Source organism: Gouania willdenowi, chromosome 1 (assembly GCF_900634775.1).
Source record: "Gouania willdenowi chromosome 1, fGouWil2.1, whole genome shotgun sequence".
Classification (NCBI taxonomy): domain Eukaryota; kingdom Metazoa; phylum Chordata; class Actinopteri; order Blenniiformes; family Gobiesocidae; genus Gouania; species Gouania willdenowi.
In genome coordinates, this window is record NC_041044.1 from 11,885,382 (window position 1) to 11,910,724 (window position 25,343).

A 25,343-nucleotide genomic window follows, 5' to 3' on the forward strand; every position below is an offset into this window, starting at 1 on the left:
CTGGCTCTGAGCATCTCTGCCCGGTCCGTTCGCTGGCCGCTTATCTGCGTGCGACCGCGGCACTACGCAAGTCGGGTCAACGGTTTGTGTGCTTTGGGGGACCCCGTGTGGGCCTTCCACTGTCGAAGCAGCGTCTGTCACACTGGGTTGTTGGTGTCATTGCTGAGGCTTACGCCAGGTGTGGTCGGCGGCTGCCCACAGGTGTGAGGTGCCATTCCACCAGGAGCATCTCCACTTCCTGGGCTGCACAGGCGGGGGTTCCACTGGAGACTATATGTGAAGCAGCGTCATGGACGTCTTCGAACACCTTCGCCAGGTTCTACAAGGTGAACGTGGCCGCTCCACATCCGTTGGAGGGCGTCCTCCGTCAACGCCGCTCTTGAGCGAGGTGAGTGACTTTTGGTTCCGGGGATTCGTCGGGACCTTGTTGATATTAGTCATTCAGTGCTTGAAGCACCGCCTCTGGCGCTCAGAAGGGATGAAATAGAACGTAAGTTACGTATGTAACTATGGTTCTATGAATCCCGAATGACCGCCAGAGCGTTCAGTCCCTCGGAATCTTCTGTGGTTACGCGAGAAGATTGTGGGTCTGTGTTTCCGGTGTCATGTGACTTTATAGATTCACGTGGGTCACCGGAGGTCACAGGTGACTTTGTTGTTATTAATTTCTCGACCTGCGCATGCGCAAGAATGATCATTCAGTGCTTGAAGCACCGCCTCTGGCGGTCATTCGGGATTCATAGAACCATAGTTACATACGTAACTTACGTTTTCTGTTTTGCACTTGGGATTTTTGTTATTTAGTGTGTTTGTGAGTAGCATTGTTTGTTTTGTTTGGGGTGGGGCTTCCTCCTCTCCAGCCATTCTTGTTTGGTTCTTTTCTAATATTTATCTGCCTTTTTTTCAGATTTCGTTTGGTTCTGGCCCAGGGGCTGCAAGGTTTTACCTTTTAATTGTACTTTTAATATGGCCATGTTAACCTACACTGTTAATCTTTAGAAATAAATACTTTAATATTTTAAGCTTACTCCTGGTCTTTTAAATAAACCTTGAATTGCATATATTAAAAGCACTGTCTCTGCTTTTTTTTTACAAACGTATCTCCGTGTCCTTTGGTTTTATTAGTGCTTTAGTTATTTATGGTTATTGATTATTTTAAGTTAAAGTACCTCAGGTCACAATCGTGGCGTTGTCGACAGGACTTTGTAACAGAGACATGTGTTTTTAATTGTGTAATTTATTGGTGCAGTAGTGCATAGGCTGTGGGCTTAGTAGCTAAATACAAAACAGTAGCAGGCCCGGCGTTGGACCGTGGCCTGGCCTCTACCTGAATCTACCCTGTGACTACTTGGTTGATTCTGCTTCTGCTCTCATCTCCATCTGAAGTAGACATGGATGCCGCTGAAGCTCAGGAATTGAGGGATCTGGTGAAACGACTACAAACGGACAATGAACTTTTACGACAGGAGCGAGCAGCTGCTCAGGAGGACCCTGGTGAGGGTACTTCCTCTCGGAACTCTGCTGGTAACCCTACTCGACGCACCTCTGGCCATGGACACTCTACTACCGGTGAACGTATTCTTTACATTCCTCGGGAGCGTAAATGCCCCACTTTTAGAGGGAGTACGGGCATTGGAATTAATGACTGGGTCGAGGAGGTACGGGTTAGTATGCGGGCTAGATACCTTTCGCCACTTGACCAGGCTTATTTTATTTATGATCATATTGAGGGAGAAGCAAAGGAAGAAATTAGGTACAGGCCTGAAGCCGAGCGGGAAAATCCTGAAACTATTCTGAGAACTTTGCAGGAACTGTATGGGTGTTCAAAATCATACGTTGCGCTTCAAGAGAATTTCTTTTCTAGAAAACAGCTGGAAGGCGAAACACTTCAAGAGTATTCACATGCTCTATTTTGTTTAATGGAAAAGGTTGCCAAAAGTGCTCCAGGTGTGTTTCAGGATTCAGCTGTTCTGTTAAGAGACCAATTTGTTGAGCATGTACTTGACCCATCTTTACGTAGGGAATTAAAGAGTCTTGTTCGGTTACACCCTGGTTACACTCTTTTAGATGTGAGACGTGAAGCAATTAGGTGGGAGCAAGAGGGCCAACCTTCAGACCCTAGGGGGCGCAGTCTGTCCGTACCATCATTTTGTGCCGTTCAGTGCTCTCAGGCTAGGGGGACTGGGAGTGTCCCAGTCACATCTCAGGGTGACCTAGCCGAGCTTAAAGAATTGTTGTTTAAACAACAGGAGCAGATAAACCTGCTAATCCAAAATATGTTGCCGTTACAAAGTAACAGACCCCCTAGTTTTAATCGAGGTGGCCCACTTATTTGCAGACAATGTCAACGGCCCGGTCACATTGCCCGAAACTGTCGCCAGCCACAGCATAGCCAGAGCACGGGGCCCCCCTGTCCTCAACAGGGGCAGGCCACATCAGCTCGTCAGCAGACGGAAAACTAATTCCTTCTGTGTTGCAGAGCCACATGGCAGAAGGGAATGACACTGGCTCCTCTGGCCCTAGCTTTAGAAGCAACATTGCAGTTTCAAAACTCATAGGAACTTGTCCCACTGTAACAGTGAGTCTGGGTGGGGTGGAATTGGAATGTCTCCTTGACACAGGATCTATGGTAACAACCATCACTGAAAGCTTTTTTGCTAGCAACTTCAAGGAAAAGTTAAACTCCTGCCATTGGCTTGAGCTCCACGCAGCTAATGGGTTTCACATACCTTATGTTGGCTATTTGGAGGCAGATGTTGAGGTACTAGACAAGATTGTACCAGGTCGTTGTGTTTTAGTGGTGCGAGATCCTCCCAACAATTTGCCCCAACCTAAGGTCCCAGGCATTTTGGGCATGAATGTAATCAGAGAATGTTACAACGAGCTTTTCCAGCAGCATGGCCCCTCACTGTTCGAACTCCCTGTTGTGACAGGAGCCGCTTCCCCCTGGTTTAATGCGTTTCAGCACTGTCAGAGAGCCCAGGTAGAGGGAGAGAGCCCTAAAATAGGCATGGTGAGGGTACAAGGTCGGAGACCAGTGTGCATTCCTGCAGGTACAGTTAAGATTGTCCCGACTACATGTCCTCAAGGCAGGTTTGGTCCCTTAGAGTCTGGCCTTTTTGAACCATTGACCAATATGCGTTCTATTCCAGCAGGTGTGGTCATAGCCTATGCTATGGTCGCGGTACATCAAGGCACGGCGTACATCCCAGTGTTAAATGTAGGCACCACAGATACTGTGCTCCACCCACGCATCCCCATAGGCATGTTGAGTCCAGCTGACATTGTGAGTCTACCAGTCTAGTTTTCCACTAGCGACGGTGATTTGGGTTGTACAAACCTCATTACTCATGAGATCCCATTGCTCGATACTGCACCTGTCAGACAGAGGTTTAGGAGAATACCCCCCTCAGAGTATGAGGCAGTTAAGGCCCACATACGACAACTACTCGATAGTCAGGTGATCTGGGAGAGTAGTAGCCCCTACGCCTCTCCTATTGTGATTGTCAAGAAGAAGGATGGCACCATACGCCTCTGTGTTGACTACAGACAGCTCAACAGCAAAACACGCAGAGATGCCTTTCCGTTACCCAGGATTGAGGAGTCGCTGGATGCATTGTCCGGTGCAAAATGGTTTTCAACCATAAACCTTGCTAGCGGCTATAATCAAGTCCCGGTGGCCGAGCACGACAAAATGAAAACTGCGTTTTGCACACCGTTTGGTTTATTCGAGTTCAACAGGATGCCATTCGGCTTATGCAATGCACCTAGAACTTTCCAAAGGCTAATGGAGAGAATGTTTGGATCCCAGCACTGCCAATCTTTGCTTTTATACCTTGACGATGTTGTTGTTTATTCCACCTCTATAGATGACCACTTCCAGCGTCTGGGTGCTGTTTTGAGCCGGCTGCAACGAGAAGGCCTCAAGGTAAAGCTGTCAAAATGTGACTTCTTCAAAAAGGAAGTGAAGTACCTTGGCCATGTGATTTCTGCCGATGGAGTGTCCACAAACCCCGACAAAATTACCGCCGTAGCTGGCTGGCCTCGTCCTACCACTACAACGGAATTGAGATCCTTTTTAGGCTTTGCCAGCTACTATCGGCGGTTCGTCAATGGCTTTGCAAAGATGGCAGGCCCTCTCCACCAGCTGATTGCGGAAATGCAGAGAGTACAAGGGCGATCCAAGCAGCAACTTCTGGCAGCCAGCTGGACAGGGGAATGCGAAAAGAGCTTCAATGTCCTCAAAGCTACCTTGGTGAGTGCACCTGTTCTTGCTTATGCAAACTTTTCCCTGCCATTCATTTTGGAAATTGATGCTAGCTTCGATGGGCTCGGAGCCGTGCTCTCACAAGAGCATGAGGGTAAAGTGCGGCCAATAGCGTACGCCAGTCGAGGCCTCAGACCAACGGAGAGAAACATGTCAAATTATAGCTCCATGAAATTAGAGTTTCTGGCATTAAAATGGGCAATGACCGAGAAATTTCGTGACTACCTCCTTGGCCAAAAATGCACAGTATGGACAGACAATAACCCTCTTAGTCACTTGGAAACGGCAAAACTGGGGGCAACAGAACAGCGGTGGGCAGCCCAACTAGCGTCGTTTGAATTCACCATACGTTACAGGTCAGGCAGAACAAATGGTAATGCTGATGCTCTGTCGAGGTGGCCAGCGTCAGAGACACTGGAGCAATACCTGCCTGGTACAGCCATTCCACCAACGCTTCCGAGACCTGTACCTTTTAACTCTGTCCTCCAGGTAACCCAAGCCGCCATCTCTGCCTTTCCATCCCATTCAGCAGAGGAGTTGATGGCCTTACAACAAGCTGACACAATACTAGGGACGTTTTTAACATTCTGGCGTAACCAGAGACGCCCGGATCGGGCCGACAGAGCTAATCTCTCCCCTCAGGTGCGGGAGTTGTGTCGACAGTGGGACCGGCTACAGGAGATGAACGGGGTGCTGTATCGCCACACACAGAGGTCGGATGGAGGCGAGGACCTGTACCAGCTGCTTCTACCAGCCTGTCCAAAAGAGGAGGTACTTCAGCAGCTGCACCATGGACATGGCCATCAAGGCCTGGAAAGAACTACAGATTTGGTAAGGCAGAGATGCTACTGGCCCCTTATGCACAGGGACATTAAGGATTGGGGCCAAAGTTGTGAGCGCTGTACTCTCGCAAAGGCCTCAGTTCCTCGCACTAAAGTGGCCATGGGTCATCTGCTGGCGTCCAGACCCAATGAAGTGTTAGCCATTGACTTTACCTTACTTGAACCTTCACAAGACGGTACAGAAAATGTACTCGTAATTACGGACGTCTTTTCCAAGTTTACACAGGCTGTTGCTACGAGAGACCAGCGAGCGTCGACTGTGGCTCACATCTTAGTGCAGGAGTGGTTTTATAAGTTCGGTGTCCCGACACGGCTGCATTCAGATCAGGGCAGGAACTTTGAAAGCACTCTCATCAGCCAGCTCTGCAACCTCTATGGCACCCAAAAGACACGTACCACCCCCTATCGTCCTGAAGGAAATGGTCAGTGTGAACGCTTTAACAGGACGCTCCACGACCTGCTAAGAACTCTGCCCCTCGAGAAGAAACGGAACTGCGAGACGGAGGAGAATGAGGAAGAGAGTTTCTATGTGGTCACCAGGCCACCCATTGGAGAGGCAACCACTTCCACTGAGCCCTTACAAGCAGGTACCCCCCTTCATCCTAATAACCCGCCTGTCTCTGAGCCCTCAGGAGGTTCTTCAAGTCAGCCTCCGCATCAGCTCCCAGAGGGCCCTAGGAGGACAACCCGGGCCACAGCGGGTCAGCACCCGAACCGGCACCATCTCCCTGTCACGGCATCTCATAGGTCAGGTGGGGCTGCTGCCTCCCGGGTCAGTGGTGCCAGTTGTATGGTGAGTGCTTATTTTAGGCCCTGGGACTAGCCATGGTATCACTGGGACGGTGATGACAAACTGGGGACAGATTATAGCAGACAGCAGGGGGCCCCCTTCTCCAATAGTGCCACTTCCTGCCTCATGGTGCAAGTGGCCTACTTAAGTCTCCCCTGCACCTGGCGATCAGTCTTGACTGCTGCTGGCTGGTGACAGGTGTGCTTTTAACTTCTCCCTCATTTGAGCATTTTAATCTGTTCTTAACTTGCCTTTCTGGTTTTAGAGCTTCTGTAGAACTCCGGTGGCAACTAATTTCCCCCGTTTCTTATTGCAACTCTAAGGTAGGACAAGCGTTTTAATACTTTGTATTTGTTGTATTTGGGTTTTAATGTTTGTTTCCATTTTAATTGCAGATTTTAGCCTGCTACTGTTTTGTTTAGGGTTCATGTTTAGGGTTTCTTTTTGGTTGAATTAGAGTTTATTTTTGTATCATTTGGTATTTTTTTAGAAATCCTTAACTCTGCACCAGTTATGTTTAGCAGTCCCTGGGTCTTTTAGTCTTTTTCCCTTGGGTGTGCTTGGGAGGGGGAATTGGCCCGTTTTCTGTTTTGCACTTGGGATTTTTGTTATTTAGTGTGTTTGTGAGTAGCATTGTTTGTTTTGTTTGGGGTGGAGCTTCCTCCTCTCCAGCCGTTCTTGTTTGGTTCTTTTCTAATATTTATCTGCCTTTTTTTCAGATTTCGTTTGGTTCTGGCCCAGGGGCTGCAAGGTTTTACCTTTTAATTGTACTTTTAATATGGCCATGTTAACCTACACTGTTAATCTTTAGAAATAAATACTTTAATATTTTAAGCTTACTCCTGGTCTTTTAAATAAACCTTGAATTGCATATATTAAAAGCACTGTCTCTGCTTTTTCTTTACAAACGTATCTCCGTGTCCTTTGGTTTTATTAGTGCTTTAGTTATTTATGGTTATTGATTATTTTAAGTTAAAGTACCTCAGGTCACACATATATTAAAAAGTTTAAATCGTATGAAGCATTTTCTCTGCTCCTAAAAATGCCAACCAACCGACACTGCAAGGGATATCAATGTACAAAATTTAGTTTGAATGCATCTTAACAGAAACGTTATCTCATTGGAAGGTTGGATAAAAGAGGTAAATACAGGTACATCTAAAAAAAAAAATTGAATATCATGAAAAGTCATCAAAATTTCAAGAAATAAAGGCTTGAAATATTTCACTCTGTGTCATGAGCCTATATCATATCTGGGTTTGACTTTCTGAAATGAGTGACCACAAATATGAAACTTTTTCATAATATCCTAATTTTTTTTAGATGTACCTTTACTACAATATTGCAAAATTATGTTGCATTATTAAATTATATTAACATAAATTCTACATGTAGAAATTTATTTTTTGAACAAAATGGTGGTAGTAGCAGGTAAAAGTTCTCCCTGTAGCACTGAGCTAGGATAGCATTAGCCGCTAATCACTCTGGCTATTTTCACTGGTGGATTATGTTTGTGAGAGGAGAAAAAAGAAGCACAGCTCCTCACTTCAGCAGGCAGTGAAACTCACCGAGTTGGATGTCTCGCTGGTGGTTAGCCAATAAAGGACGCAGAACACAATGCGCGTTCATGCACCGCAATATAGCGACGGACTACTGTAAAACAGGCTGTACTTCCAAAACAGCAAAAAATAAATAACAGCATTCCTTTAAAAAATGTAAGTGAAATTGCTGCAGTTGTTAGCTGGCTCCTGATTGGCTGATGAGCACAGAAACTGTACTTGAATCTGATTGGCTGAGAGCACATGAAAGGACCTAAAGAACATTGCAGCCACTTCTTTTGACTTTCATTGTTGTAGAACAGAAGCCAAGATGCAGGATCATGAAAATTATCACAAGGCTAGTAGGGTGGTCAATGAGGGAATGATGAATTCAACAATGCAAGACTCACAATGCCCTTCACAAAATCATTACGTTCAGTATGGACGAGTACAGACCCATGAGCAACTGAATGCTTTTAACAGGGAGGCCCCTGCTCATCTACCAAGAACCAATGATGGTTTAGTCTATTACAGCCAGCAACACCAACTGGTGAATGCACAGCCAACGGCACCACAGGAAGTAGGTCAGCAACCGTCAGTGCTTCAATTGTTCCGACGTCCTGACCGACCTGTAATCCTGGCACCAGAAGCTCAAGCTTCACTAGATAATGGAACCCCAAGAATTGTGTATCCAGGCTCTGTGGCCACCCAACCAGTGGCCGCCCAGCCAGTGGCCGCCCCACCTGTAGCTGCTCTGCCTGTGACCGCCCCACCTGTGGCCGCTCCGCCTGTGACCACCCAACCAGTGGCCACTCCGCCTGTGACCTCCCAACCAGTGGCCACTCCGCCTGTGACCTCCCAACCAGTGGCCACTCCGCCTGTGACCTCCCAACCAGTGGCCACTCCACCTGAAGCTGGGCAGGCTGACACGACGCAGCATCTCCGTAAACGGAAACGAAAAGAGAAGTGCCACCACAGCTTGACGGAGGATGAATCGGAGAAAAAGAAACGTCGCTTACAGAAAAACAAGGAGGCTGCTCATGTGTATCGAAAAAAGCAGAAAGACTTATTCAAATACTTGACAGATCGTGCTGCCATGCTGGAAAAGGAAAACAATACTATGATGGAGGAGATTCAAGCCCTGAAAGCAGTCTCAACAGCAAAGACTAAAGTATAAATGCTTTACAAAAAAAATGACAGAAAGAGGGCACATGGTGGCTTAGTGGTTAGCACATCTGCCTCACAGAAAGAAGGTCCTGGGTCCACCCTCCTCCGGCTGTGGCAGGAATGACAGATTCAACCTTTGATTACCTTTATATTTTTTTATTCCAGTTGCAGACATTGGGCGCACATGGAGCGGTGGTTAGCATAACTGCCTCAGTGAGAAGGTCCTGGATTCAAGCCCTGTGGTGGACACTTGGGTTCTTTCTATGCGGAATTTGCATGTTCTCCCAGTATATTGTACCATTGATTAAAGAGTCTAGATTGCCCTTCGGAGTGAATTGCTTTGTTGACCACAAATTTTTGGTTATTTTTGCAGCAAAAAGCCTCAGGCAATGTGCTCTTTGACTGCTGCGTTCCCACTTGAGTCACATTTGAAAAACATCAAAAAACACAAACCCATCGGAATTATTTTTTTAATGCACAGATTGTTCATTGTTCCCAGCCCTCAGCTCAGACTATCATGTTTTGCTGCTCTTAATCATGGTACCATGATCATTCACACTTTAAAGGCTTGGAAGAAATTTGGATCCTAATTAATAACGATACAGTAGGTGTAAATGTTTGGGCATCCCCATTTCATTTTTATTTTTTTTAAATCAAGATTAAAAGGCAATCCGGATCCAATCCAGATGAAACTCAAGTGTGGTAATTGATATGATACATTTTGCCAACAAGAGACAAGGATTTTCTCATTTTTGAAAAATCCAGAATCACTATAATACATTTCTAAAAGCTTGATATACCATTCCGACCATTGACGCTCCCATTCTCGTCTCAGAAGCGTGCAAACAAACTTACCTGGAGAGTGAATTTGTGAGCTCTCGTGATTCCCGCTCAATGATGCTGCCGGTACGCAGCACTTTCAATTTGAGATAACATTTAACATCTTTGGGTCAATTTATTTTAAACATTTAAATAAAATAGGCTATATTTCCAAAACAAATTATTCCATGGCTTTTCAAGACTGGAAAATCGCTTTTTAAAATTCCAGAACTCTTCCAGGAATTTCATGACCGTGAGGACCCAGTCATAGCTGAAAAATTTAAAATCAGTGTTTGCATATATTAAAAAGTTTAAATCGTATGAAGCATTTTATCTGCTCCTAAAAATGCCAACCAACCGACACTGCAAGGGACAGCAATGTACAAAATTTAGTCTGAATGCATCTTAACAGAAACGTTATCTCATTGGAAGGTTGGATAAAAGAGGTAAATACTGGTACATCCAAAAAAAAAAATTGAATATCATGAAAAGTCATCAAAATTTCAAGAAATAAAGGCTTGAAATATTTCACTCTGTGTCATGAGCCTATATCATATCTGGGTTTGACTTTCTGAAATGAGTGACCACAAATATGAAACTTTTTCATAATATCCTAATTTTTTTTAGATGTACCTTTACTACAATATTGCAAAATTATGTTGCATTATTAAATTATATTAACATAAATTCTACATGTAGAAACTTGTTTTTTGAACAAAATGAACAAAGTACTGAAAAGGGGTTACATGCACTGTTGAGTAGGTTGGTGCACTCACAGGTATATGAGGTAGGGGCACACGTCCATTGGCTTTGGCACTTTCATGCATCTCTTTACGATGTTGCTTCCGGTATCTGTAAGGAGGAATACCATCTCTACACACACACATACACACACAGTCAAAGAGATGCAACAACTAAACAACGGAAGAACAGGCTTTACTGTACACTTACACGCTGCTGTCGGTCAGTGACAGTGTGTCTGCATCACTCGACATACTCTGCTGTTCACTGTCATTGGCACTTGTTGCTGGAGCCCGAGCATAGCCCATGTTGGCATAGTATGGGTTAATCGGCTCCTTACAAGGTCTGGGGAAGATTGATTAAAACCAAATGGACATTAGATTTATTACTTTACACTCATTTTAAATGCCTTGGAGTTTACTGATCATCATTGAGGGGAAATTGGGTGACATTAATGCTGCTCTCATTTATATGACATAAATAATTAAAAAAGAACAGTCAAAATAATCCATGTCAGTACAACTTATATATACCTTTAAATTATATCTTACTCATTATTTTAAATTACATTTTTATTCTTGAGATACATTTTTGTTTATTTATAGCATTCTTTTTTATTGGTATTTACTTTGTTTCCTCACAGTAAAACTTATATCTTCCTTTTAATTGTATCTTACTTTATTTTTCGACATAGATTTTTGTTTAATTATGTTTTTTTTTTTTATTTATTAATATTTTGTTTCCTCACAGGAATTAAAAACTAATATTTTCAGAAAAAAAAAAAAAAAATTCTAAAAAAAACCTGAATTGTAAAAAAAATTATGTGGAAAACAGAATTAAAATAAAATGCATATGCATTTAAATGTATGAAATATTTTTTCACTATCTGTCAGAAAAATCGCAATTAGGTTTTTTGTCAAAATCGTGCAGCCCTAATAGCATGCCTGTTCTTTTTTCAGAGGCAAACCCTTAAAATTAGATAAGTCAGTTAAAGCCCCACGCCAAACGTCACACAGGGACCTTTATTAACAGAGGTGTAGAGAACAATATCAAAATGTATTAAAGAAATTATGTGCATTTGTGCACATTTTAAAAAACAACTTCAGCTGACCAAATCATTGTACAGTATTTTTATTATTATTATTAACTATCAATTTTTGTATTATTACTGACAATTGTGAATTTATCAGATACAGAATATATAAACAGTTGCCACTACTAAGACACGTGCTGTAATGATGGCCTTCTGAGAACTGTCCCTTTAAGGGCCATGGTAACGTAGGTCAGAGTTGAGTCAGACCTGCCTTCTTCCTGATCCGTACGGAGCGCATGGACGGAGTTTAATGTTACTTTACTGTCACCGTCCATTCTGAAGCGACATAAGCAGTGTTTGAGCTTTCCCTGCATACAATAAACGTGCAATGTGATGGTAACGAGTTGTTTTGAGTCCTGTTTACAATGTTATCGACCCGCGTAGACCTTCGGATCTCTACGGCACACACAGTGACACTCTGAAGCCAAACCATTGCCAGATTATTTAACCATTATTCTTTTTTTTTTTTTACTAACCAACTCTTCGTTGGCGGACTCTGTCTCAATGTTGTCACTTCAGAGGTGATTGAGTGGAGGAGGGGGTGTTTCGTCTGCGTGTGTGTTGAGTTTCACTCAGAGGGACAGAGCGGGAGAGAGACGGGGCGGGGTTAAGATAAACAGAGGAGAAAAAAGGCATACTGGCAGCTCTACGGAAGAAACTTTTAATGCTATGTGAATTTTATCAATATTACGATATAGTCCTATATACTGTATATCTCATAAATTAATATATCAATATTTATTAAAAACTCGATTTGTCGCCCAGCCTTAATTCCACCACTCCTTCCTTCCTGCAGCTGTCAGAGTGTATAACCTGAACATTGGCAGCCAATCCACTGACAACAGTCAGGAATTCTAATGTGAATATGTATACATTGTTTTTTTAATAGTTTTTGTATATGTATATATTCTGTTTTATTGTGCAGTTTCCTATCTGTACTGTGAACGGACCCATGTATATATATCTTCTGTTTATATTCTGCTGAAACTCTGCAAATTTCCCCTTTGTGGGATGAATAAAGGGATATCTTATCTTATGTTATATGTCATCCAACGATAGAAACGCCGCAGCTCTCGCCGTTCACGCGCACACACACGGCTCTGCTCGTCACAGCTTACCTAAAGCTGTGGTGCAGCGACACATCATGTACCGCTACTTGGTTAATACGAGATACACACCAACAAAGTGAACCGGTCTAAGTTCCTCCATCAGATTTACTCAAAATTCCCACAAACATGTTAACAGAGATGAACCTGCAGCAACAATTATGAACTGGAAACTGGACTAAAGCTAACTAAACTAAGCTATCCCACTGAAACATCAGACTGGGCTAAGAGCTGATGCTAAGGACTTCATTAAAGGAAGAGACTAGTAAAAATGATGTCTTACTGTCACTAAACCACACAGAACCACTGACTTACTTTGATACGATTTAGCACTTGGAAGGATAAAAGCTAACATGTCACACATTGTGTGAAATAAATGTTAACATAAAACTAACGTCACTATTCACCCGTCCTGACTTGTGAAACACTATTACATGTGTTCACAGACAAAGCTGGTCCCATTAGACAATAATGTAACTATTGTGATTATTACACCTAAATATCTTGTTAGTGCTGCTCTCAGTAATTAACGAATAAATCATCAAGCTTGATCTGGTTTAAATATAGGAAATCAGAGAGATATTTATCAAACATAACTTAATGCTAATCATTATGAGATGTAACATAAACAAGCTTCAGCTTTTTTTTTTTTTAGAAAATAATTTAATTATAAATGAGTAAATAAATGAATTGCATACAGTAACACTAATAGAGTGACACACATGCACAAACATATTCCATAAAATATCAGCCCATGAAGAATAGCCCTTAGAGTCAGCAGCTATTGTAGCTTTTTTTAATGTTATGTTATTATTAGCTCTAATAGATGCTGTATTCTTTCTAATCCATCAATGACTGCAGTGAGTCTGTTCTTTTCTGTGTAGCAGGCTATTGCTAGGGACACTAGATTCATAACATCGATGGTTCTGTCCGTCCTGTCGTTGTTTATTTCACTATAGCCATAAAAACAACCTGCTAACAATATATTAATCCTTACATGACCATGCACCGTTCTCTCCAACAGCACCGTTTCAAGATGGCGGCGCTGCAGACGCGGCCATGTGTCCGGGCTGTCAGATTAGTCCGGGATCCGGCGCGCATGCGCGAACCGCGCAGGAGAAAGTCAGAAATGGGGTACTTAGACCAAAGAAGTATGAGAATCACTGAATTTATTATATAAATGGTTCAAAAGGGAAAAATTATTTTCACTGCATGACATTTCATAAAAAGAGCATCAAGTTTGCATGATTATTGTGATATAAATAAAAACATAAATACTTTTAAATGTTATATAGGACTAAAAAACAATACAAAAATAATTTCAATAGACTTAGTAATTTTAAAGATGTTTTTGAAACAGCAGTCGAAGCTGGACAGTCAAATCCCAGAATGTGTATGCAGAACTACAAATCTACACGGTGCTGTAGAGTGACCTTAGAATTAAGCGTATTAATAATTTACCATTACTAAAATATTGTACAATTAGTCTTCACTGTCCTGTTTCTCCAGCCTAAAAGCTCTACCCATATTCATCCAAGTGCATCCCTACAGCGCTATCCTATATGGACCAGAAGTAGAAGAGGAATAAATTAATATTTGGTTGTTAATTCATTGCAGTAGAGTTTTCCAGTTTTTAGAGAACCTGAAAACTTTATGGAAGTAAAGAACTGTGAATGTATATTGACTTTCCATTATGTCCTGAACTGTCTGGATGATGAGCATATACTGTATTGCCTAAAATACATCTAAATTTGTCAGTTGTTACCAAAATAATTCAAATAGCAGTCGTACGTAGTCTCACTATAACCTGTTCACTACCAGCTACAATAATGCAAGAGGCATCAGGGCATGAAAAATATTTATAGAACTTTCAATTGGTTTACTCTTTCTTTAGATTTTATTTATACTATAGACAAAGAGGTACATCATGCAGATTTCCACACCGTGTGGTACAGAAGGTTTGTACTACATTCAACATTCAAACCTTTGTCCTTATAACTTTAAGTTTATGATGGTACTTTCCTAAAGTCGGGGATTTTAGACTTCATATTGAGCAAGTCACATTTGCAATGTGTGGAATTAAATCAAAACCAGATCAAATGTTTTATTCAACGTCTTTATTATGAAGTACCTTTTTAAAAGAAATGTACAAGTGGAACCAGAACAGTGACATCTTGGCATTGAAAAAACAAAAAACAGAAACACCGTGGACATATGGTGCAGGTCTGAAGACGAGTATGAAATGATAATGTACATATTTACAGCAGAGGGTAGTTCAGAACGGAAAAATGAAAACATTGACTGTAGCTAAAAAAAACAAAAAAAAAAACAAACTGAAAACACAAACTTAGATTACAAAGCAAAAGACTGGTTCAATAAACTTAAAAAAGAAAAAAAGATAAAACATGATAAAGGCACTGTTTCACACAAAACAAAGCAGCCGATGTAGTTTGTTTTGTCCATCGAATCTTAATCACAAAGTAAAACGATAAACAAATGCCGTCATTCCACTGTCTCTGGGTGTTCGCACTAAACAAAGACTGACAGTATAATCCAAGGGCTATAGCTGTTTTCACAAAAACATCTCAACAAAATAGATAATTCAACTCATCCGGGGAAAAAAAACCCATTCCTTATAAAGAACATGCTCGGCGGTTTTGATAAAAATTACACTTTGTTTATATAAACAAATACATATCTAAATTTTTTATTTCATATTCAAGGCATAATGGGCTGGAGTTGTGATCCAATCGAAGTTCAACTGTTCTCCATGATCCTAAAAGACGCTTTAGTTTGACCGACACATTCAGTTCCTCCCAGCAAAGAAAAGTCAAAGCTCCATCAGGTCAACAGCTTGAGATCAATAACAACAAAAACAAAACTCTGGCATGATATGTGATTCATTTCTGTTGTTCCTTTGAGGATACAGCCAGCAGACGGGGAACATGAAATTACATTCAGCTTACATAGCTGGTGTGTTAGCAGTGCAACATCTGCACTGCACTTGTTTTTCTAGTTGCAAGGCTATATTACTGCGGTGTGGTACTGATGAAGACAGTTTAACAGACAAGCTTGATGCATTAAATATGGAAAAAAGAAAAGTTCAGGGCTTCACATGTTCTATTTAGCCTGGACTCCGGCTGTGTTCACACCTGTGGAGCAGTTTACAATTTAGTTGCTTAACCCGTGAAACTCTAGAGTGACATAGTTAGGTAAAGAAAAACTAAACTTTCAATGTAAACAATATTAGTTTCAGCTTATTGTGATATTATAATGTGAGTTCACCTCGTGCTTATAGGGGATATAATTAACTTTAAACTGCGTAGGATTCCCTCACCTCAGGGAGACAACATCTCACCTCTGACTGGTCTGTGTTGGATTAAGTTATGATCAGTGCTTAGTTTAAATTAAATGTGAACTCCCCCTAAATCCTCAAAGCTTCCTAGTGAATGTATTCTATATCGAATCCAAAACTGACCATTGATTGGTCAGCCTTTCAACAACTGTGATGAGACATCTTAAAGATCCAACAAATGTATGTAATAAGAAAACCAGGTAAGGTGCTGATTCCCAGGCTTTTAAACTATTAGTTAAACCGACAGCTGCTGATTTCACCTTTAAGATACACTAATTGGAGTGCATTTACTGAACATATCAAACTATTTGATTCATGTAAACTGTAGATTCCTCAACTGCCTACAGCATTTGTGATCAGGGAAGGTGCATGATTCCCTTCAGCTCCTAATGATAAATATTCCATGTGATGCTTGTGAGCGCGCGCGCATTAGACATCAACACACATACGCACACAATATACTCTTTGGCTGAGTTTAGGCATTCACATCAGACACAGGCCAATACACTCAACATGCCTCATATTTGAATAATAATGGCACAGGCTGAGCAGGCAGGCTAGAAGGCAGGCACATAGACTGAGCTTGGAGTTCTACAGCTCAACTCTGGATATAGTAGACATAGTTATTAGCTGTTCATGATACTTTTGAGAACAACATCCTGTCATGTGAATTAACGAGTAAAAAAAAGGTAAATCCTTTTTTGCTTTAAATGTAATGCACAGGAGGAGAGGTACACACTTAAACAGCTCAGGATGGAGGTGCAGTGATGTGTGGTGGGAAAAAGAGACTGCCCCGATGAGAAAGAGAGAGACAGAGAGAGAGAGAGAGAGAGAGAGAAGGCTTCTACCCTCAACACAAATGATAAATCAATAAACAAATGAAATATGACAGAAGTAGGGTGCAACGTTAAGTAATAGTACCTGCCCTGTACACAAATGATTCTAATAAAAGGAGAAAAAGTAGCTAAAACCCTCATCTTATACAACACGTAGCTTTGGCAAACAAGTTATGAGAGAACTGTTGTGTGAACATGTTTATGTGAGAGATCTAGGAATGGAGAATTGACCATTCTCTCTGTTTTGAGGCTATAAAGTCAACAAGAGAAGTGCGTTCCAAAGTTCCACACCTCCTCCGTCCTCTCCGATGAAGAGCAGAGGGGAAAAAGGCAGCTCAACTCCCAACAGGAACAAAACAGCTTTCTTTGTCCCCAGCACCAATTGAAGAGTTTCCGTGGTAATGTAGCAGCATCATAATGGTCTGCGGAGGATAGACTCCTCCAGAGCAGAAGTGGAAGACTACTAGATACTCTCTCATTCCAGCAGTCTCCCCTCTCCCACCCTTCTCCATCATCACAGTTTAAGTGGAAAACAGGTCAGACATATTTGACCAGCTCTGGTTTACGATCCCCTGTGGTAACACCTGTGTCCTCTGGCCAAGCTTTGTTGCTATATGTGATCCAAGTGTTGACGTAGGCATCCCATGGAAAATAAACATCTTAAAAGTGGGACTGGGCGGGAGCAGCCTCAGCCCGGCCTCCCTTCGGTCACATACTTTTTCCAACTTTCCACTTCCTGTTCATTTCTTGCAGGTAAAATTCCAATTTATCTCTTCGAACAGCGCTTTTGTTTCTATGCCCATATTTCAGTCAACTTTCTCCACTTTCCCGACAATCTTCTCCTCAAAGATAGGCAGGATGGCATCATCATCACGAACCTCTTCGAACACTACTCCACAGTCAAACTCGTCGCTCACCTTCTTAAAGTAGAACCTGTAGAGGAGAAAAACATTTATTAGGTATTTTTCCCTTTAGTAAAACACTTGCAAAAAACAAAAAATACATAATGATGCACTTTTTTACTGCAATCATCTTGTATTTTGATATTGTGTAGTTGAAATTCAGTTGTTTAATTTTAAGGAGTTCACATTTGGTTACAAAAAGCAGCATGTGTCAAAATGTCTTGTAGTTAAATTGTTTTCCTTATCAGCAACACAAAAAAACCCAAAAAACAAAGGATTAAAGGGATAACAGTATCACAAATTGAAAATACATACAAGATGGATCATTTATGAACATTTAGATTAGGGATGTAATGATTAATTGTAAGGCAGTTAAAAATCGATTCATAGGTATCACGGTTGATATCGATTTTCTGACAATTGAATCGCAGTACTTTTTTTAACCAGCAGAGAGCGCTATCCAGAAGTGTTGGCGGCGGGCGGAGTCTGCTAATACTTTCTTTCTGGCTGCCTTCTACTCTTAAATATGTTCATAAATGATTCATTACCCCTTTAACACCGAAAGAATATTTGTAATATTACTTGAATATCTGTAAAAGTCACGTTTTTCTATTAGCTCTGTCTGCTAGCATAGCTTATCTTCTTCACTGCAAGATATCTGCATGCCAACCAACCACTGGGTTACCAGCGCCCTCTGCTGGTCCAAACAAATATGACGTAAATCAGTGCAATGACGGTTTTTTTTTTTTTTTTAAAGTCCAATTGTTAAGGCACAAAATACATTTTCAGTTGCACTTTTAAAAGAAAAAGAACTATTATGCAGTTTTGCATTGTTTATTATAGAACCAGAATTTAAATTAATAGGCTTCATTTTCATTTGTATTATTCCTTTATTTATTTAATTCAAGATTTATTTTGAGGTAAATTGCATTGTTTTGAATAGTTTATCAAGGAATTCTTTTGACAATGAAAAATATAAGGAAAATAATACAGTATTTTCTATTTTTTTTCCCCAAAAATTTTTTTGTCTACAGTCCCATTTTGTAAATGAAAAAAATGTGAGAGAATCGTATCATGAACCCAGTATCGTGAATCGAATCGTATCGGGAGTTGAGTGAATCGTTACATCCCTAATTTAGATGGCTTCATTCTACTGAAAAATAGTAGTCAACTTAATCTAGTGCTATAAAAATGATAGTTAGGCAATTTGGATGTCAGATATATTCCTCTTCGTAGATCAAATTGTAGAGACACAGTGAACTTAAAGACTCACACTACGACTGTTGTACACAAACATATGAAGAAAAAAAAATCTAAAACTGTTGGAGAATACTTTGTATTAGGATGGAAATGAACTTTTTTTGTTCACCTGCGCTTTTGGCTGTTAAATTATAAAATCTAACAGCCAGGGTTGGAGTCAATTATATTTGTAATTGCGTAATTGATAATTCATTACAATTATGACATAATTATAATCGTAACTGTAATTAAAAAATCTGATGTCATAATCAATTAAATTGTAATTGAGTTTACACATACAGTGCCTCTCAAAAGTACCAATACACCTTGAACTTTTGCACATTTTGTCATGTTTACAACCATAAACATAAAGATTTTATTTTGAATTTTTTTACTGAAAGTTCACACACAAGTAACAGACAACTGTGAAGTGAAAACATAGTTAATACTTTGTGGAACCCCCTTTTGCTGCAATAACAGCAGCAAGTCTTTTGGGGTATGACTCTACAAGATTTGCAGATCTAGAGATAGGAAGTTTAGCCCATTCCTCTGAGCATTTGTGAACAGCAGTTTTCAGGTCTTTCCACAGATTTTCTATTGGATTTAGGTCTGGACTTTGACTGGGCCATTCTAACATGAATATGTTTTGTTTTAAACCATTCCATTGTAGATTTAGCTTTGTGTTTAGGGTCACTGTCCTGCTGAAAGGTGAATCTTTGCCCCAGCCTCAATTCTCTTGCTAACTCTAGCAGGTTTTCCTCCAAAATGTCCCTGTATTTGGCTCCATCCATCTTCCCAGCTATTCTTACAATCTTCCCAGTCCCTGCTGAAGAAAAGCAGTCCCATAGCATGATGCTCCCCCCACCATATATGACACTGGGGATGGTGCACTCAGGACGATGAGCAGTGTTACCCAGGGTTTCCACTGGATACGTCTCCGCTGCACCACGGAACCGATCCGGTATTTCACCGCCGTCCGGTAATTCACACCGGTTGCGTTTTGAGTGCGCCGCGGTGCGCTCCGGTTGAACGAGTGTGACGTCACGAGACAGAGCAGTTCTCACAATATTTATATAATCGTGCGAGAACGCGGTTAAATGTATTGTGTTATAAACACAACAATGAACAGATAAACAGCTCAGTGTTCCTAACGAAGGAGAACAAGAAGGTTAGACTCTGGATTTGTCATAGACACATTTTTTTAGCAACAGCCAACAGAGAAGAGATAAAACTACATTAAAACATGAACTAAATCAAAGTTGCTGCAGTTTACAGTGCAGTTACAATATGAGAGGAATCAATATAGTGGATGTGAATTTGTTTTTACACATTATGACGTTTTGGTGATGTATTTACTTGAAATATAATCTGAAGTGTTTTATTTTGAAAAGTAACCCGATATTTTATTGCGGAGTACGTGCTTAATTTCCCGTTTAGCTTCATTTGCTCTGTGCTGATTGATGCGTCATGCTCCGGTGTCCGCCAGAAATAGAAGCCCTGCGTATATCTGGCGGAGGGCACCGGACTAACGTATCTGGGAAGGAGCTGACACGCACCGCAGCGGACCCGGTGGAAATTAATACATTGACTAAAATGGAAACCTTTTAGCTCCGGTGACGCGGCGGTGACGTTCTGCAGCGAAGCCGCATCCAGTGGAAATTGGGGGTCAGGTTTGCGCCAAAGGACCTTCTTCCACATGGTAGCTGTGTCCCCCATATGACTTCTGGCTAACTCCAAACGGGATTTCTTATGGCCTCCTTTCAATAATGGCTTTCTTCTTGCCACTCGTCCATAAAGGCCAGATTTGTGTAGAGTACGACTGATAGTTGTCCCATGTACAGATTCCCCCAGCTCAGCAGCAGTACTTTGCAGCTCCTCCAGAGTCATCTTGGGGCACTTGTTCCCTTTCTGACCAGTGCTCTCCTTGTTCGATCTATTAGTTTAGGTGGACGGCCGTGTCTTGGTAAGTTCGCAGTGGTGCCATACTCTTTCCATTTCCGAATGATGGATTGAACAGTGCTCCGTAAGATGTTCAAATCTTGGGAAATCTTAAAATAACTTAACGCTGCTTTAAACTTCTCCACAACTTTATCCCTGACCTCTCTGGTGTGCCCCTTGGCCTTCATGAAGTTGTTTAGTGACCAATACACTCCGACCATAGCTCTGAGGCCCTCACAGAACAGCTGTATTTATACTGAGAGTAGATTACACACAGGTGGCCTCTATTTAATCATTAGGGCAAGGTGAGAACATTCAGCAGTCATTATGAATTTTTTTTTAAAGGCAATTTAATGCACTCAGAAAAAAGCTGTATGAATACTTGTGCACACCCTACTTTTCACTTTGCTATTTTTAAAATAACTAGTACAGTGCCCGTCGGAAGTATGCATTTAAGTGGGAGCATAAGGGGTATATTTGCGGGTGCAAAATGTGGGTGCAATTTTCCTGATTTAATTCTATGGGATATGAGCATGATAAATGGGTTTGTTGTTTTTTTATTTTTACTCACTTTTATATTTTTTTGTTTGGTGTATTTTTCTGTATTGTATGTTTTTTGGAGTCATGTGTATTTTTGTATCTTTCTGTTGTGTTTTTGTGCATTATTTGTATAATTACTGTTTTTGTTGCCATTGTTGTGATTCTGGAATCATTTTGTGTATTTTTTTGTATAAATATTGTTTTAGTATATTTAGTATATTTTTATTATAAATACTGTGTGTGTGTGTACATCCATCTCCTCCGTATGTCTACATCCATCTACTCCGTGCACGCGCATCAGCCGTGTGTGTCTCTACATCCATCTCCTCCGTGCACGCGCATCAGCCGTGTGTGTGTCTACATCAGACTCCGTGAACGCGCATCAAATAAATAAATACCTTGTGTGTTCCCGTGAATGTTTGAGACGCTGATAACAAAACTCCATAGACATTGTAGCGCCAATAAGAAAAGTAACAAAACTGCGCAAAACAAAACGTAAAGCTCCAAACTACATGAGTGAGTAAGTAAATTAAAGTATTATCTACAATTCGGCTGTCTTTTTTTAAAAAACAAAAATAATTTTTTACCTTCGAACCGAGTGGTCAGAGCTTAGCTTTCATGCACGGCACCACAAAGAATCTGCAGTTTTCCAGTTGGAGAATTGAACGGGTCTCTGAAAGACTCACCAGTGGCTGACGGTTTCAAACGATCTATTCAGAGAGCTCCGTGTCTCGGTCTAAACTATCTTCTTCTATCGCTCGTGTGTTTACAGCTGCTTAGCTGTGTGTGCAGCGATTGGCTCTGGCCGCACACACGACTCTTGCTCTTACTCTTGAGCTGTGCAGTGAAGATGGTGCGCTAGTGCCCCCTCACACCCTGAGGTCAAAAGCTGAATAGGTTTCATTTTGGGGCCGTCCAGAAGTGAAATAAAATTAAAATAAACATTTTGAACTGACCAAATTACTCCAAAATAACAGATACACACACTCAGGGTATTTTGAACCCGTCGACCAAGTTTCAGGTCCAACTCACACCGCGTCGGGGAGATATTTGCTCCACACACATCCACACAGACGTCACTTGCTTTTTATTTAGATTACATTTTACTTTCACTTCACAGTTGTCTGTTACTTGTGTGTGAACTTTCAGTAAAAAATTCAAAATAAAATCTTTATGGTTGTAAACCTGACAAAATGAGCATAAGTATTAGTACTTTCGAGAGGCACTGTATGTAGTTAACAATTAATAAAATATATATCTAAACTGACACAAAAAAGCTCAGACACCCATACCAAAAATAGCAAAATCTATATTTTGGTGTGCTTATCAACAAATATAGATTAATTAGAAGCCTAACAAGGTAACCAATAAGCCTTTTCACACTCTGGAAGTGTGCACACAAGAGAGATAGGAAAGAAATTAGATGATAGATATTTGTTTTTAGTGTATTTTACAGCTGGTTTAGGACCCGTTGTCATAAGAGATGCTAACAGAAAGCTAACACAAGAGAAAGGTTAACTTTTATGAGGTTATTTATTTCAGGGCTATTTCAAAAAATGTCACTTCAATGTCACTGTAATCGTATGCTAACATGGGTAATTGAAAATATAATTGTAACTGAAAAATGTAATTGACACCAACCCTGCTACCAGTCACACTTTTACCAGCCACTATAATATTTAAGCGTTGATGTTTACAGTTACAGTACAATGCATAGACACATATTTTTCATGCTTACGACAAGCATATAGTATTTTCTAATTAGTAGTTGTTAGCAGAACTGATTATTCAATAATGGGTGTGATACCAATGAATGATTAGAGGGTGAAATTATCCAAAGGTCATCTACTATGAACTAGGTTGTGAGATAACAGGAGATGAAGCCTGAACAGACAAAGTAGTTTAAATTGAAGGATAGAAATCTATAGCAATATCTCCCTGAAACTAAACATGCATTTAAAGTAAAACCACTTCAAATTATTTCACGTTTAACTGCATTATACAACAAAAATGAAGTGGAAATTGTCCGAGCAAACTCTGCTAAAAATAAGGAAAGAAGTTAGCACAGTTAACTATTAAACACCAAGTCTTTACCAGTGTACATAACAAAAACCTCAATGTCCCATTTCCAAACGTTGCACGATACTACATATGAAAAACAATACAGGAGGAGCTACCATGTTAAATAAGGTTTATTCACTATTTAATTTATTTCCATTAAATGTATATATTAGTAATCCAGGAATGTTCAACACTTATGGAGAGAATAAATATGTGAAGGCTGACTCTTTGGTAGAGGTGTCCCGATCGAATATCGATGTCATATATTGGTCCGATATTAGCCTGAAAACAAATTTTGGATTCAAATTTCTGGATTTACAGATATTATGTTTAAGGTTAACTCATTATTTGTTTCTTTATTCTGTAATCAGCAGTTGAATAGAGTCATGTTGCAGACAAATCGCCAGTTTGTGACAAAAAGCTGAGAAAAACGGCTTTTCTTGCAAAAACCTATTAGTTATTTTGAAGCAATTTTTTTGCCTTGGGGACACTTCAACATTGTTTCCTTATATAAAACTACAAAAACAACACACAGATCGGGCTTTTGACGGCAACATTATTATTATTTTGCTATCTGGGTCAGAGTTCAATGGATTTGTTACTGCATTTAAGGCATTCCTCCAAGTTTCTCCTTTCGTCAGTCTGCACACACGCAACTTCCTCCTCATCCTGGACATGCCAAGTGTCACCGCTCGCCCCGTTTTTTGATCGTTTTCTCTCACCATCGCCACACTCTCCAATACTCGACCGAATTCCACACATGCTCTGGTCGAGTGTGAGCTGCTGGGAACTTCAGCATAAACTCTTGCAGCGTCATTTTATGTCTCGTAAACTCATTTCCTCTCCCTCTGAGCTCTGCCCATCACAAATGATCTCTCATCCAAATGTGTGCTGCTATCTGGCTCACAGTTGAAAGTTTTTCTGACTGCCTCCCCCGTCAATCACCCCGGTTAGTTGATGGTTTTATCTCACAATAGCAACATTATGAATAATCCACTCAGGTCCAAACATGTTCTGTATTAGTATGTGGAGCTGTGAGCTGCTGGATACTTCACAATATCACTCCGTAGCGCCATAATATCCCTCATCCCTGCTTCTTCCTCCTTAGCTAATGGTAGCATCAGTAACTAATCTCACATCTAAAGGTGAGCTGCTGCCACCTTCAGGGCACAGTTGGTTACTACATCACCCTACAGCTATTGATGAGGGACCTACGCCAGGGTGTATTCTAGTAATCCCCGTGAAAAAACGTAATTGACGTAAAAGTACGTCAATGGCACTGAGTGTATGGATTTGAAATGACGTAAAAGTACGTCAATACATAAATTGTATGTAACCAATTGGTTAATAATCCAGTGGGTCAGTTATTCTCTCCACACTACAAATTAATAAGTAATTATTATTTTAATGTATGATTCATGCTGATAACATATCAATGTTGGAATCGGCTGATACGCAAGGCTGCAATATTAGTATCATATTAGAAATGAAATAGTTGTATCGGGATATCCCTACTCTTTGGTCCAATCAAAAACCTTTAATGTGACTGGATCCAACTATGGAGATGTGGAAAGCTCACTGATATGCCTTAAATATATCGGTGTCATCTGGAAACTATGATTCAAATATTGCAGTTTCCATGTCTTCCTGTTTGTCTCCCTGTTCCCTCATCTGTCTCCATCTCCAGGTGTGTGTCTGTGTGCGCACGTGCAGTGGCACGTAAGTCCAGTGCATTCAGCTGATTTATGAGTAGTAGGGTCGGTCGGGTCAGTCATGTCTTGTCCCAGGGGGTTTATGGTCAGTTTGAGTTTTAGTAGTGTGTTCCTGTCGATTGTCCTATTGAACCACATGCTCTCACCTGTAGTGGCCCTTTTTGGTAAGCAGCTCCTTAAACTGGCCCAAAGTCACGACACGGCCTTTCACTGATGTCCGGTATGGGATTGGCTCTCCACAGAAGTAGTAAGCGACAGTCATGTTCTCACACACTTGGCGTTTCCCAGACTTGTGTCTGAAGGACAAAGAGAGCACCCAGTCAAAACTCATGCACACAAATGATTGCTCAGCTACTTACACATTTAAAACCATACACAAGGAAATGGACTAAATGTG

At 40.9% G+C, this 25,343-nt stretch overlaps 1 protein-coding gene and 1 pseudogene across 1 annotated transcript in view; both read right to left on the reverse strand.

Moving 5' to 3' along the window:
* The window catches only part of LOC114464611 (axin-1-like), a 71,347-nt pseudogene extending 57,883 nt beyond the window's left edge, over window positions 1–13,464 (reverse strand).
* A 1,022-nt stretch (window positions 13,465–14,486) lies between these two features.
* LOC114472237 (axin-1-like) overlaps window positions 14,487–25,343 on the reverse strand; it is a 41,176-nt gene continuing 30,319 nt past the window's right edge. The window contains exons 12-13 of the mRNA XM_028461432.1: window positions 25,093–25,242; window positions 14,487–17,487 (exon numbers count right to left, since the gene is read on the reverse strand). Of these exons, the coding sequence (XP_028317233.1) occupies window positions 17,361–17,487; window positions 25,093–25,242 (277 nt within the window). The 3' untranslated portion in view covers window positions 14,487–17,360. The remainder of the gene's footprint in view (window positions 17,488–25,092; window positions 25,243–25,343) is intronic.